The sequence below is a fragment of the Myotis lucifugus genome, unplaced genomic scaffold (genome assembly GCF_000147115.1).
Source record: "Myotis lucifugus unplaced genomic scaffold, Myoluc2.0 scaffold_0, whole genome shotgun sequence".
In the NCBI taxonomy this organism is placed as follows: Eukaryota; Metazoa; Chordata; class Mammalia; order Chiroptera; family Vespertilionidae; genus Myotis; species Myotis lucifugus.
This window is the reverse complement of record NW_005871048.1, coordinates 25,060,149-25,074,101: the sequence shown is the minus strand read 5'-3', so window position 1 is coordinate 25,074,101 and position 13,953 is coordinate 25,060,149. Positions and strand designations below refer to the sequence as shown.

The window sequence follows — 13,953 nt, the reverse complement described above, 5'->3', positions numbered from 1 at the left end:
AGGGGAATTTTCGAAGACGACGAGGGGCCCCAAGGCCACCAGGCGCTCCACCGCCACCGCTGGCCCCATCCCCATTATCACCACGCTCGGCGGGAGCAGCTGGAGAAGGGCGGCTTGCGCCCCCCGCCGCCACCCCCCTGGCCGCTGCCCTGCTCCTGCGAAAGCGCATTCTAGGTGGTCCGTGGCCAGAGACGGGTCATCTGTTGCCGCGGCACAGCCTCTGATCACAGCGGACCGGAGGGTCTCTGAGAGAGGGACACCGAAGCTGTCCACTTTCTCCATTCTCCTGATATATATTTTTTGTAATGTTTACATTTTCCTATATTCTTCCGGTTCCTTTCAGTTCCTGTTCACATTTTCCCACTTGGAAACGAGGGAGCAAGCCTTTGGGAAATTTAAGTTCTCTTTTACGCTCCCATACGTTTCTGGGTAACATCGTCTGTTTTACCGAAACTGCCAAGCTTTTATTTGTTGGGTTATCATCTGTTTTTACTTATTTTGCGTTGTTTCTATCAAGTATACCTTGGGGACCAATTTGCCTTTCTTTCCAGGAGGAAAATCCCCACGTTGCTCTCCCCAGGAGCCCGGAAATTGTACCAGTGGTACTGTGAGAAATGTAATTGTGCTGTTACTTCACAGCCACGGAGTATTCGTAAAATAACAACACAATTAGTGCTGTTTTTGTTTTGGTGAGGTGGGGAGTGGTGTGTAGTGTTTTTGTTTCATGGTAGTGTGTTTTCTCAGAAGAAAATCAGTGTGGGTCTTTATTTACAACCTAGCTTCCACTTCATTAGAAGCTGGACTTGGAGGGAGACATAAAAGCTTCCCTTAGTCCCTTTCAAAAATGCCGAGTTTCAGAAGGCATTTATCCCTGAGCTCAGTCAGACCAGCCTCTAAGGTGGAGAAAAGAAGTACCAAGTGGTGGGTCCGGCGGGGCTCACTGTCCCAGGTTGGGGAGCCTCGATTTGCAGCTAGGAAGGAAGCTGTAACCTCAGAATGCTGCACGTACATGTAAAACTCCTTTTTAAAAAAATGAAAGCAGTGTCTATTGGTGTGGATTGCTGAGAACAAGGTCAAGGAGATTTCATTGGTACCCTCCTCGTTAACTGTCCTTGGTTCTACAGCGTTTATGAGCAATATCTCCACTTGTTTGCCAGTGTCCTTCAGCTGAGAACATGCAAGCTTTCCATTACAGTGTTTCCTGTACATGCACAAATGCAAAACTAAGATGCAGAAAGGGGCAAAGACTGGTAAAATTCACTTGCAGAGTCAATGCTCTCTCAGGTCTTTGTTTCACAGGGGAGGGCAAAAGTAGATTTACAGTTGTTTCTACGGAAAATAATACGATTAATAAATAATAATACAAGACACTTGTTTCACACTCACAACTATAAACCTACTTTTGCCCCACCCTGTATATTCCAAACTCTTACAACACAGAGTAGGCATTCAACACATATTTATTGAATAATTCATCATGAGTTCGGCATATGGATAGAAGATTTACAAAAAGAAATATTCGTTAGGCTTAAACTCCATATTGGTTTCCATGGTGGCTGTACCAGTTTACATTCATATCAGCAATGAAGAGGGTTCCTTTTTCTTCACAACCTCTGTTTGTTGAGAATAGCCATTCTAACAGGTGTGAGATCGTATCTCATAGTTTTGATTTGCATTTCCCTAATAGCTAGTGAAGTTGAGCATCTTTTCGTATATCTGTTGGCCATTTGTATGTCTTGGGAGAAGTGTCTGTTCAGGTCCTCTGCCCAGTTCAGTAGTCAGTAAGAGAGTACCTCTCCCTCCACCTTTGGTTTTATTCAGTCTCTCAAACTGGGGAGAGCAATCTGATTTACTCAGTCTCTGTTCAAATACAAATCTCTCCCATCAACACCCTCCAGGCACACCCAGGAAAAACATTTAATCAAATACCTGGGCATCTGTATCCCAAATTAGCACATTAAATTTACCGCCACAGGAAACTATTAGGTGTCCTTATAACTTCATCCCTAATGGGAAGTGTCAAATGCCTATACATTTTTATTTTTCTCTCTTTCTGAAAGTGCTCTAAGTAAGGACCAAAGGATACAGGTGATTGAAAATTTAGCCTATGCCATCATCCATGAGGTTACACTAAGAGAAAAGATTTGGATACTTGGACATTCAAGAGCCACTTTGCAACCTGCAACCTTCACTCATCTAGCCAGTGAAGTCACGCCACTGTTAAGCTTGAAATTCCTTAGAGAGGCTTCCTTGCCAATGATACAGTAAACATTTCCTCAGCTAGCTGGATGGAGATTTTTAAGTGTATTTTGAATTTTTTTAAGATTTCCTTCTTCACTGAAATCTTTATTATTATTCTATATTTCTTAAATGTACTAAGAGCCTACCCTAGACCAATGTGTTCTACAGAATACTTTGTGAAGCAGCAGAGGCTTCCATATTAATACATTATAAAAGAAAAAATAGTTTTATAGTTGAGTATTTGGAACAGTAGGTTAAATAGCCCCCTTCTCTCCTTTTTTAACTTTTTATTACAAAATATACAGAAAAGTTGAAGAATACAAAAGAATACCCACACAGTCACCACTGAGTTTCAACAGTTAACATTTTAAAATGTTAACACTGTTAAATATATTTAGTTGTTTTTTAGTAACTTGAAAATTAGTTGCAGACATCATATGCTTACACTTCACCTCTGAAAACTTGAGCATATATTTCCTAAGACATGCTTGCATAACCACAAAAGTATTATCACTCTTAGGAAAATTAGCATTAACTCCCTAATATCACAATACCCAGTTCAAATTCAAATTTTATCTTTTGTCCTCAATATAATTTGTAAAGATTTTTTTCTTTTGGACTAAAATATAATTACAGTCCATACATTACATTTGATTGTTAAAGCTCTTTAGTCTCTTTTATTCTAAAACAGCCTCCCTGACCTTTTTATTTTTATTTATTTTTTTATAAAGTACACAGAAGCCAAATTATATTCCAAAAATTAATAACATTCAAAACTTTAGAATCCAGCATAAAAATTGAATGGTGGGCTTCCTACTTCATGAATATAAAGCAATATATTTGCCAAATTCTGATGTCAGTTATAGCATTAATAAAATTCCAAACTACTGAACAGAAGCTATAGGGGCCTGATGGGCTGATGTGGAGGAGGAAGAGGTTTAAATGGCATTGTTATAGCACAGAGAGGAAAAGAGAGGGGGCTATAGAAACATCAATGATGAGAGGGAATCACTGATCAGCTGGCTCCTGCAAGAACCATACCTGGAATTGAGTCCCCATCCGGGGCCTGTGCCCTGACCAGGAATGGCACCCTGGCCTCCTGGTTCATACATCCAAGCTAAACCACTGAGGCAAGCCAGCCAGTGCTTTCTCACATTTTCTACAGTGTAAGGCTTTCCTCCACTATATAAGTCTCTGATATCCAGTAAATTTTGAAGCTACAGGTACAGGATCTTGCACATGCTCTACATTTGAAAGATTTCTTTTCAGTATGAAGTCTCTCATGTACAGTAATACATGAATAGCTTTTAAAGACTTTACTACATATTTCACATTCATAAGGCTTGTTCCCAGGCAGAATTCTGTGATGTTCAGTAAGTTCTCACTGCTGGTCAAGGACTTATGACACTCCTCATATTTGTAATACTTCTCTCAAGTATGAACTCTGCTGTACAATAAGGCAGGAACACTGATTAAAAGCTTTGTTCCATTTTTACATTCATAAGGCTCCTCTCCAGTATGACCCCTCTGATGTGCAGTAAGGTCTGAGGAGCTGCCAATGGATGTGCCACATTCTCTTCATTCATGTGGCTTCTCTCCAGCATGAACTCTCTGATGCACATTAAGATTTGAGGACCATCTAAAGGCTTTGCCACATTTTCTACATTTATAAGCCTTATCTCCAGCATGAATTTTCTGATGGCGATTAAGTGTTGAGGACTCACTGAAGGCTTTGCCACATTCTCTACATTTATAAGGCTTCTCTCCAGTATGAACTCTTTGATGTATATTAAGAGAGTAGGGACTTATAAAGGCTTTGCCACATTCTCTACATTTATGAGGCTTCTCTCCAGTATGAACTCTCTGATGACGATTAAGGGTGAAGGAATGGCTAAAGACTTTGCTACATTCTCTACATTTATAAGGTTTCTCTCCAGTATGAACTCTGCGATGTTGATTAAGTTTTGTGGACGTACAGAATGCTTTGCCACATTCTCTACATTTATGAGGCTTTTCTCCAGTATGAACACTCTGATGACCTTTAAGGTTGGAGGGATCGATAAAAGCTTTGCCACATTCTCTACATTTATGAGGCTTCTCTCCAGTATGAACTCTCTGATGAGTAATAAGGTTTGAGGGCCATCTAAAGACTTTGTCACATTCTCCACATTTATAAGGTTTCTCTCCAGTATGAACTCTGTGATGATGATTAAGTTTTGCAGTTGTACTGAATGCTTTGCCACATTCTCTACATTTATGAGGCTTTTCTCCAGTATGAACAACCTGATGATTTTTAAGGATGGAGGAATCCATAAACGCTTTGCCACATTCTCTACATTTATAAGGCTTCTGTCCAGTATGAACTCTCTGATGGGTCGTAAGGTTTGAGGGCCATCTAAAGACTTTGCCACAGTCGCTACATTCATAAGGCTTCTCACCAGTATGAACTCTCTGATGCTTAGTAAGATCTGAGAAGCTGCAACAGGCTTTGCCACAATCTCTACATTTATAAGGCTTCTCTCGTGTGTGAACTCTCTGATAAGTAAAGTGTGAGGACCGTCTAGAGGCTTTGCCAGATTCATTACATTCATAAGGTTTCTCTCCAGTGTGAATTTTCAGATGAATACTAAGGGTTGAGTGCTGGGTAAAGGCTTTGCCACATTCTGAACATTTATAAGACTTTTCTCCCGTATGATTTCTATGATGCTGAGTATGTCTTGAGGACTGACTAAAGCCTTTTCCATTTGCCGCGAGTTTGTGAAATTTTGCAATAGTATGAATTCTTCCCTTATGTACAATGAGAGATGAATGACACTTAAAGGCTTTGCCACATGCTTTACATTTGTAAGGCTTCTCTCCGGTATGAATATTCTCTTGTTCACTGTAATTTGATGATTGCTGAAAAGACTGGACACATTTACTTCTTTTGTGTGTCTTCTTCACAATAGGAATAACCTGATGTATGTTGTGATTGGACATCTGGTCCAAGACTTCTCCACTTGTATAATGGTCCTGTGCAAGCTCAATTGAATGACGATTAAGATGTGACTCTTGCTTAAAGTTTTTCCAACGTTCAATCCATTGATAAATGCTATCTCCATGATGTGTACTGAGTATTATTTCAGAGAATAAATCTTGTATTCCGGGCTTTGGCATAAAGGCCTGGTTATCTTTAGGTGGTATAGCCAGGGAGGCCAGGTTGCTGTAGTTCTCCAACATCACATCCACGTACAATTTCCGCTGAACTGGGTCCAGGCATTCCCACTCCTCCTGAGAGAAATCTATGGCCACATCCATGAAGGTCAACGGTTCCTGAGAAGCAGCCATTTGGTCCTGGTCCTGATAGGGATCTGTGTTGTTTTCTCAGGTGACAATATGTTGAGGAGTCCCAGAATGTGCCTTCGTCCGCACAGCCTGTTAATCAGCTCACCTCACACTCACAGTCAGAAGGAGCTGGAAATGAGGAAAAGGCCACTCCCTTCTGTCCTTTGTCACAGGAGAGAGTCAGGAACAATGAGCTCCTACATGGAAACCACACTGTGAGGTGTTTTATTTCGTCTTCATGCTGTCTCTCCTCCCAAAGACATCCAAAAACTCCGCTGTGAGAGGCTCTGGAGCAGGGACTTCAACAAGGACTTCAGCGCCTGGAAGGTGGATGGAGAGCATCAGCTTTAAAGCACAAACACCCTCCTCAGGGAGAACCCACCATCTTCCCGCCCTGACCTTTTAAAAAAGGTATTGTGTTTTGAAGAGACCAAGCCAGTTATCTGGCAGAATATCCCACATTATTAATTTTTCTTAATATTTCCTTATGGTATCTTCTAACTTATTCATCTTTCCCAACAGGTTTCTTTACAGAAGTACCTCTCAGAGTCAATATGTTACTGTACAAATTGACTCTCCAAGTGGATACCTTTTAGGAGCCTCTGCTCTCTTCACAATACCCTTTCTTTGGGAATTGTCCTCATCTCCAAACAGAAAACACACACACATATACACAAGCCTCTAGCAATCACATTTCGACTATGTAACCCCACCTTTGGGGCTAGCCCACTGGAAACACTTCCTTGAAGACGAGTGCAGATATAAGTGGTTACAGAAATTTGGACAGTTTTATGGAAGAAGACGAGGAAAACCAGGATTAAATACCCAGTGTTTATAGGTGAGTTCGAAAGTGATAGTTATTATAGTTGTAATGCCTATACCTGAGGGTACAGGCAAGAGAATTGTGTTGAGTTAGGTCCTAGAGGAGATACAACCAAGATGACACACACTAAAGTAAAGTCGGCTGGACAATACCAGAGCAAGTACAGGTATGGCTCAGATGTTGGCCTGATGGAAGGTTATCTCTTATTGGTACCAACTTTAGGAAGAATTGTTTTTGCACAGTGCATTATTTATGCAGACTCAGAAAAAAATCTGGGCTAGAAAAAAGTGGAAAATAAAAGGAAGCAAGGAAGGCACTCAGTTTCGGCACACAGTGCATGTGGCAGAGAAAGAGATCAACGAAAGCAGCAAGTTAACCTGTCAGAAACAGCTGAGCCTTCCCAGGAGGAACAGGACCAGCAGAGGGGCCTGAAGCTCTGAAGGCATATTGCATCATGCAAATCCCAGAACCAAGGAAAGGCAGTGTCAGTGAGGTTGTACAGAAAAGGGAACCCTAGTACCCTGCTGGTGGGAATGCAGCCACTGTGAAAAACAGTATGAAGTTTCCTCAAAAAAATTAAAAAAGGAACTCCCATTTGACCCAGTGACCCCACTTCTAGGAATATATCCCAAGAAAACAAAAACACCAATCAGAAAGGATATATGTACCCCTATGTTCATAGCAGCACAATTTACAATACCTAATATTTGGAAACAGCCTAAGTGCCCATCAGCAGATGAGTGGATAAAAAAACTATGGTACATTTACACAATGGAATACTATGCGGCAATAAAAAAGAAAAAGCTCTTACCATATGCAACAGCATGGATGGTCCTGGAGAGTATTATGCTGAGCAAAATAAGCCAGTCAGAGAAAGATAAATATCACATGATCTCACTCATATGTGGAATCTAATGAACCAAATAAACTGATGATCAAAAATAGACCCAGGAGAATCAAGATGGTGGCATAAGGTACAAACCTGTACGTGCTGCCCCCTACAACAACATTAAAACCACAACCATAAGACAAAACAGCTATCATCCAGAACCACGGGAAAGCTGACCGAGTGGAAGTTCTACAACTAGAAGGAACGAAAAAAAGCGCATTGAGACCGAGTAGGAGGGGAGCGGCACCAAGAACAGAGGTACAGAGCCTGTGCGAGGCTGCTGCACCTGGGTGCGCGGTTTCTTTCAATAGGAAGGGGATACAAGCTCTCGAACGCACTGAACTCATTTACAGCGAGACACTGGGGTCCCAGGCTCCTACGGGGAGAAACGGGACTGTCCTGCAGCGGGTGGGAAAGCGAGGGTGACTTTCTCACAGAGCTGCTCTTGGGGATCTTTGTGGCGGTCGGGGAGCGCGGCACTCGGGGAATCGCAAAAACATGAAGTCCGAGTCACGGAGACCTGACGACACCATTGTTTGCTCCGCCCTGGTGTCTTCCTGAGACCTCGCCCCACTCTATTCACATCCCCTCCCAAGCTGTGATTGGCTGCACAAAGGAGGCACCTGCGCTTCTGCAGCTGAACAAACTGCAGCTGGATCAGAGAGCTCCAAAACTTCCAAACTCCAAACAAAGCAGAGAAATCTGCTGGTATCGCTGTAGCAGTTCTTCTTATAGACACAGCGGGTCCTTGCAGTCAGCCAAAAATGCGAAGACAAAGAAACATGTCACAAATGAAAGAAATGGAGGAAAGCAAACGAATGGAGGACAGAGTTCAGAACCACAGTTATAAGATTACTCAAGAATCTTCTACGAACCTCTGAGAAACTTAGTGAGACCTCCGTGGAACTTAGTGAGACCTTCAAGGACCTTAATGAGAATGCCAAACAAATGGGAAAGGACCAGTCAGAAATTAAACATACACTGACTGAAATAAAGAATATAATACAGAGATCCAATAGCAGACGAGAGGATCCCAAGAATCAAGTCAAAGATCTGAAATACGAAGAAGCAAAAAACACCCATCCGGAAAAGCAAAATGAAAAAAGAATCCAAAAATATGAAGATAGTGTAAGGAGCCTCTGGGACAGCTTCAAGCGTACCAACATCTGAATTATCGGGGTGCCAGAAGAAGAGAGAGAGCAAGATACTGAAAGCCTATTTGGAGAAATCATTACAGAAAACTTCCCCTACCTGATTAAAGAAATAGACTTACAAGTCCAGGAAGCGCAGAGAACCCCAAACAAAAGGAATCCAAAGAGGACCACACCAAGATATATCATAATTAAAATAGCAAGGGCTAAAGACAAAGAGAAAATCTTAAAAGCAGCAAGAGAAAAACAGTTAGTTACCTACAAGGGAGTACCCACACGACTGTCAGCTGATTTCTCAACAGAAACCATGCAGGCCAGAAGAGAGTGGCAAGAAATATTCAAAGTGATGAATAGCAAGAAGCTACAACCAAGATTACTCTACCCAGCAAGGCTATCATGTAGAATTGAAGGTCAGATAAAGAGCTTCACAGACAAGAAAAAGCTAAAGGAGTTCATCACCACCAAACCAGGATTATATGAAATGCTGAAGGATATTCTTTAAGGGATAAATACCACATGATCTCACTCATTTGTGGAATATAATGAACAACATAAACTGATGAACAAGGACTGATCCAGAGACGGAGAGGCATTGATTGGACTGTCGGGCCTTGGAGGGAAGGTAGGGGAGGGTGGGGGTAAGGGGGAGAGATCAACCAAAGGACTTATATGCAAGCATATACGCCTAACCAATGGACATGAACAACGGGTGTGTGTGTGTGTGTGTGTGTGTGTGAAGGCATGAGCGGGGGGGCAGGTAGGGGATAACATGGGGATAAGGACACATATGTAATATCTTAATCAATATATATATATATATATCTATCTATCTATATATATATATATATATATATATATATATATATATTATACACACACACACATATATAATAGACCCAGAGTCATAGAAGCATGAACAGACTGTTGAACCTCAGAGGGACGGCAGGGAAGGGCAGATGGGAAGAGACCAACCAATGAACTTGTATGCATTACCTGTGGACACAAGCAATGGTGTGGTGAGGGCCTAATGGGGTGGGGTGGGGACAGAAGCTGGCTGGAAGGGTTAATGGGGGAAAAAGAATGATCTATGTAATACTTTCAACAATATTTTTAAAAAAGAAGAAGAAAAGCACTGTCTGTAAAAGCATGTGGCAGAGGTATTCTTGCTCCCTATGACCAGAGGAAACCAGATGGAGCAATAGCAACAGCAGAGTCAAAAATGTGCACAGGTGATACCCCAGGAGGCACAAAGGTGAGGAATACTGGAGAATCACCTCTGCAAGCAAGTTGCATAAAACTAATTCATTCCATAACAAGAGGAGCTGAAATCAGCCTCTGTGTTCAAGACTTAAAATGCCCCTCGCAGCAGATGTGGAGACTTTGGCACTCTATAGACTCTCCCTCAATGCAGCACACCCAGCCCAGAAACACCAGGCTCTGTGGAGTATTAGACAGGAACCCACATCCCTTACCCTGTGGTCTCATGTAAAGGAATTTCAATTGGACTAACACTCCAGGACTCTATCCCCTATTAGGGTTCAAAGGGAACAGTTAAAAACAAAACCAACAAAGATGGACAATGTTGTCACTTATGGAGATGGCAGGGACAAAGGAAGTATAGGTATGTTTACGGGAGGAAATTACTTCAATTCTGAACACATAAAATTTGAGACAGTTATGTATGAGATAGATTAAATATGCTACGTTGCAATAATAAACTGAAATCTTAAAATTTCAGTGGCTTAACACCATAAATGTTTATTTTGCACTTAAGTTACATGTCATTATAGCTTGGTAGAAGTTGGTGAGTTGGGGGAGGGAGTGGGTAGTCTCTTTTCCACATAGTCACTCAGGGACTCAGGCTGGTGGAGGCTCTACCCTCTAGAACAGCAGTCACCAACCGGTGGTCCGTGAGATCCGACTGAAAAAAACTGGTCTAGTGCTGGTCTAGAATGTCAATTGTTGTGACAGAAAGAAGAGGTGAGTGGAGAAGTCTCATATCAGTTCTGCTATGCTTAAGTCTAGGAGCGACACTGCACTTTCACTCACAGTCCATTGGCCAAAACTAGCCACCAAGTCTCAATCACCTGTAAATGGGGTTGGGAAACATGGGGTAGTAGATGGAATGTTGGGTGAGCACCACTCTTTCTGCCACAATATTCAGGTTGGAGTATCAGGCAGGTATGAATATTGTGCAGACTTCCATGTACAAGTCATAAGCAGATAGGTGGCATTTAGAGCCACCCTCACTTTCTCATAATCTGAATCCCCATGGACTAATAAGGGCCATGTTATCATCTTTTTCTGGTTTGAAGGAATAGGAAATCCAGATTGATGGATATTCTTCAAACTTCCTCACAAGACAGACTGGCTAGGACTGAAGGCAGTTTTTGAACCTTTCTGAGAGGAAAGACTTAGTCCTGGAAAACCCTGCCTAGAAACAGCCTCATGCTCAGAGCAGAGGAACGGGGCTCAAAGGTGAGAAGGGACAAGTGAAACTATCTGCAAAGATATTGAGGGGCCAGATCACAGAAGAAAAGCCAGTTTTCTGTCGTTGGTAACAAAACTCATGCCAGCCGCTACCACTAGGTGTCACTAGTAGGGAAGGAAAGAATGAAAGTTAGGAAGAAAGTGCCTCCAAATGGCCTCAGGTACACCTTCATGGGAGCCTACACTAGCTGGAACTGTTCTAATTAAAAAAAAAAAAGGGAAGGGAGGGGGGAGGAGAAAAGTAAAATGACAGTATGAATCATAAATTTTATTCTGAGCTGTAATGACTTTCAAATGGACTTTATGGGCTCCTGCTTTTAATTCATGAGCATGCCTACGCTGCATGGGTGTGTGCGTGTGTTTGTAGACCTGAGTCTCAGAAATGGAGAAAGGTAGTTTTTTTCAGCCTGCCAATTCAGCTTTCAAAGCGTTTTATTTTATTTTATTTTTTAAAATATATTTTATTGATTTTTTACAGAGAGGAAGGGAGAGAGATAGAGAGTTAGAAACATCGATGAGAGAGAAACACCGATCAGCTGCCTCCTGCACATCTCCTACTGGGGATGTGCCCGCAACCCAGGTAGTACATGCCCTTGACCGGAATCGAACCTGGGACCTTTCAGTCCGCAGGCCGATGCTCTATCCACTGAGCCAAACCGGTTTCGGCTTTCAAAGCGTTTTATATTTTACATGACTAATCACACTATTACTTTCGGTGGAGATTTAAAAAAAAAATTCCCACTTCTTTCTCATTCTGTATGTATATATTCCTGTATATCTACTGAGGTCCTCAGTTTATTCAAAATCAGATTTAAGGTCAGTGGATCTAAGATGTGTCTTATCTTAATGCTCAGCTTATGCCTGCCGGGGTCCAGCCCCAGTGGTCCAGGGGTTCCCAAAGGTGTGGACGGAGTTGGCGAAGAATGATGGACTCGGAGACAGCTTTCAGGTGATCAGCATAGCCAGGTTCTCTCTATTGTCCTGTTACAGATGTATTTTATACTACTCGATTCTATAAGCATTCCTCTATATCATGGTATGTTTTGGGTCCTCTCTTGACCTTCTACAGTTCCTTGTTTTATGTTTATAGTTTCTTATCTGACCTTTGCTAAAAACCTTACCTTTATCTAGCTCTGTTGATTTTAATCCTATCCATTCTATTCCAAAGGTTAGGGCTAGTTTGTTAGCTCCATTCCAAGGTCACTACTCTACTGTTCTGTTAAGCTACAAGGCAGTAACTGAAGGAGAATGGCCTAAGTAAAGATCATGTAGCTTAAGCGTTGATTGTAGTTAAGGTGATTAACTACCCGCCTGGCACTAAATTAAGGGGTTTTACTGATTTATTCCCTTCCTTAGTCCTGTTAATCCCTAACTCCAGGGAAACATCCCCACCTGGGGAAACAACCTTTCTCGGGGAGGTGGGCCTGGTTAGAACACATAGTGCTAAGAAGGGGAGCAAACATATTAAGAACAGTATGCCAGGTCCCTTGAAACATATGATGTGCAGATGTTTCTTCCCTGCAGCGACTGTGTCAAGTAGCAAGGATGGACCAGCTTCCGGCATATGCCAAAGCAAAAAAGAACTTTTCATTAGAAATAGCAAACCTTACTTAGTCCTTCAGTGACACCAACTGAGGACTACTAACATATTCCATGTGTCAATAAAATAATTTGGGATTGCTAACAGATCATGTAAATTATAATAAATCCAAATATATTTTATTATCACTTCGGTAAAGCAATTCTTCAAAACTAGATGTTTAATTTGTGCTTGAATCCATGAAACAAACGGGCAAACTGGAAATTATCCCATAAAATACAACTATTATCCTAAAGCTATACTAAACATAATAAAAATCTGAAGAAAATGGCATTGTAAGCAAACCCATTATTCTGGGCTTCTCAATCTTTTACATGTTTTGGCTCAGAGAAAAAAAAAGTCATTTGCATGGCATTTGGGGATAAATGGAAAAGGCTTCTGGGTTTCAGCAGCCCAAGGCCCCATTGGCAACTCAAGGATCTGAGATCAATATATCAGGATATTAAACAGACTGTGGTTTTCAACCTGAGGTCACACTGGAATCACCTGGAAGTTAGAAAAAATGTATCCTTCTCCCCTTCAAGATTTTTACTTCATCGTTCTGGGCATCAGGACTTTAAATACCCCCAGGTGACTCTAATAAGTTTAGCCAGAGTTAAGAACCACTGCATTAGAAGACAGTCAAGAACACTTTAAAAACACACACACACACATGCACACACATCAGAGCACCTAGCTGCCAGTTTTGAACACAAGATCGTTGTTGCTTTTTAAATTCGGAGAAGTATAAAGAGAAAAACAAAGTTGCAAAGTTCAAAACATGAAAGTGAAAATCTTTCCTCGTTCCTCCAAGAAACCACTAAATAATTTTTTTTTAAGAAAAAGCTTATGTACATACCTACGTATTTGTATCTCGAGAAACAATCTTCTACACTAAAGAGGGTACACACAGTATTCCATGGCTACAAGCAATTCGCATGTCTACACTGTATTTCCTGTAACCATTCTTCCTTGCAATAAAACATCTTAAATGTGGTGAGATCAACAAATATTTCAAAATAAATGGATGCCACTTACGTTTGTGAAATAGAAGGTTAATGAGACTTGGTTCGAAGGTCCCGGCAGAGCCTGGTTGGTCCGCGGTGCCGTCTAGTGGTTCCCGGAGACCGGCGCGCCGGGGTCACGTGGGCGGCTCGCCCCGCCTCCCGAGGCTCGGCCGCTGCCCGCAGCCCCGGCTCTCGCAGTAGCTTCTCGCGGGGTCCGCGGCGGGCCGCTCACGACGAGGAGAAGCGAGGGACTTGAAGGTAAATTCTGTTCCGGCCGCGGAGCTCGGCGGCCGCGCGTGGGGCGGGGCGGGGCTCGCGGGGGCCGCTGCTTCCGGCTGGGAGGCGGGCCTGGGCTCGGGCTTCCGGCGACGGCGGCCCGCGCGGCATGGTTTGGTATGAAAGCTGTCATGTAGTTTTGCCTCTCGACCCTATCCAACCAAGCGGGTACA

The 13,953-nt window shown here is 42.3% G+C and overlaps 3 protein-coding genes across 7 annotated transcripts in view; 2 read left to right on the top strand and 1 right to left on the bottom strand.

Moving 5' to 3' along the window:
* The window catches only part of GPR150 (G protein-coupled receptor 150), a 1,977-nt gene extending 1,803 nt beyond the window's left edge, over nt 1-174 (top strand). Inside the window, 1 exon segment of the mRNA XM_006081542.3 lies at nt 3-174. Coding sequence (XP_006081604.1) covers nt 3-174 — 172 coding nt within the window.
* Nucleotides 175-1,442: 1,268 nt separating this feature from the next.
* LOC102428825 (zinc finger protein 420-like) lies at nt 1,443-13,680 on the bottom strand. Its single transcript, XM_014445627.2, has 2 exons — nt 13,536-13,680; nt 1,443-5,885 (listed from the first exon to the last, which is right to left on the bottom strand). Exon 2 carries the CDS (start codon nt 5,566-5,568, stop codon nt 3,820-3,822), a length of 1,749 nt encoding a protein of 582 aa, XP_014301113.1. The 5' UTR covers nt 5,569-5,885; nt 13,536-13,680; the 3' UTR covers nt 1,443-3,819.
* Nucleotides 13,641-13,953, top strand: part of RFESD (Rieske Fe-S domain containing) — a 9,919-nt gene continuing 9,606 nt past the window's right edge. For 2 of the 5 annotated variants that reach the window (XM_023749915.1, XM_023749911.1), the window contains exon 1: nt 13,641-13,762. The gene's annotated coding sequence lies outside the window, so the exon portion shown is untranslated. The remainder of the gene's footprint in view (nt 13,763-13,953) is intronic. The other 3 variants (XM_014446022.2, XM_014446061.2, XM_023749888.1) reach the window with 3 other exon arrangements.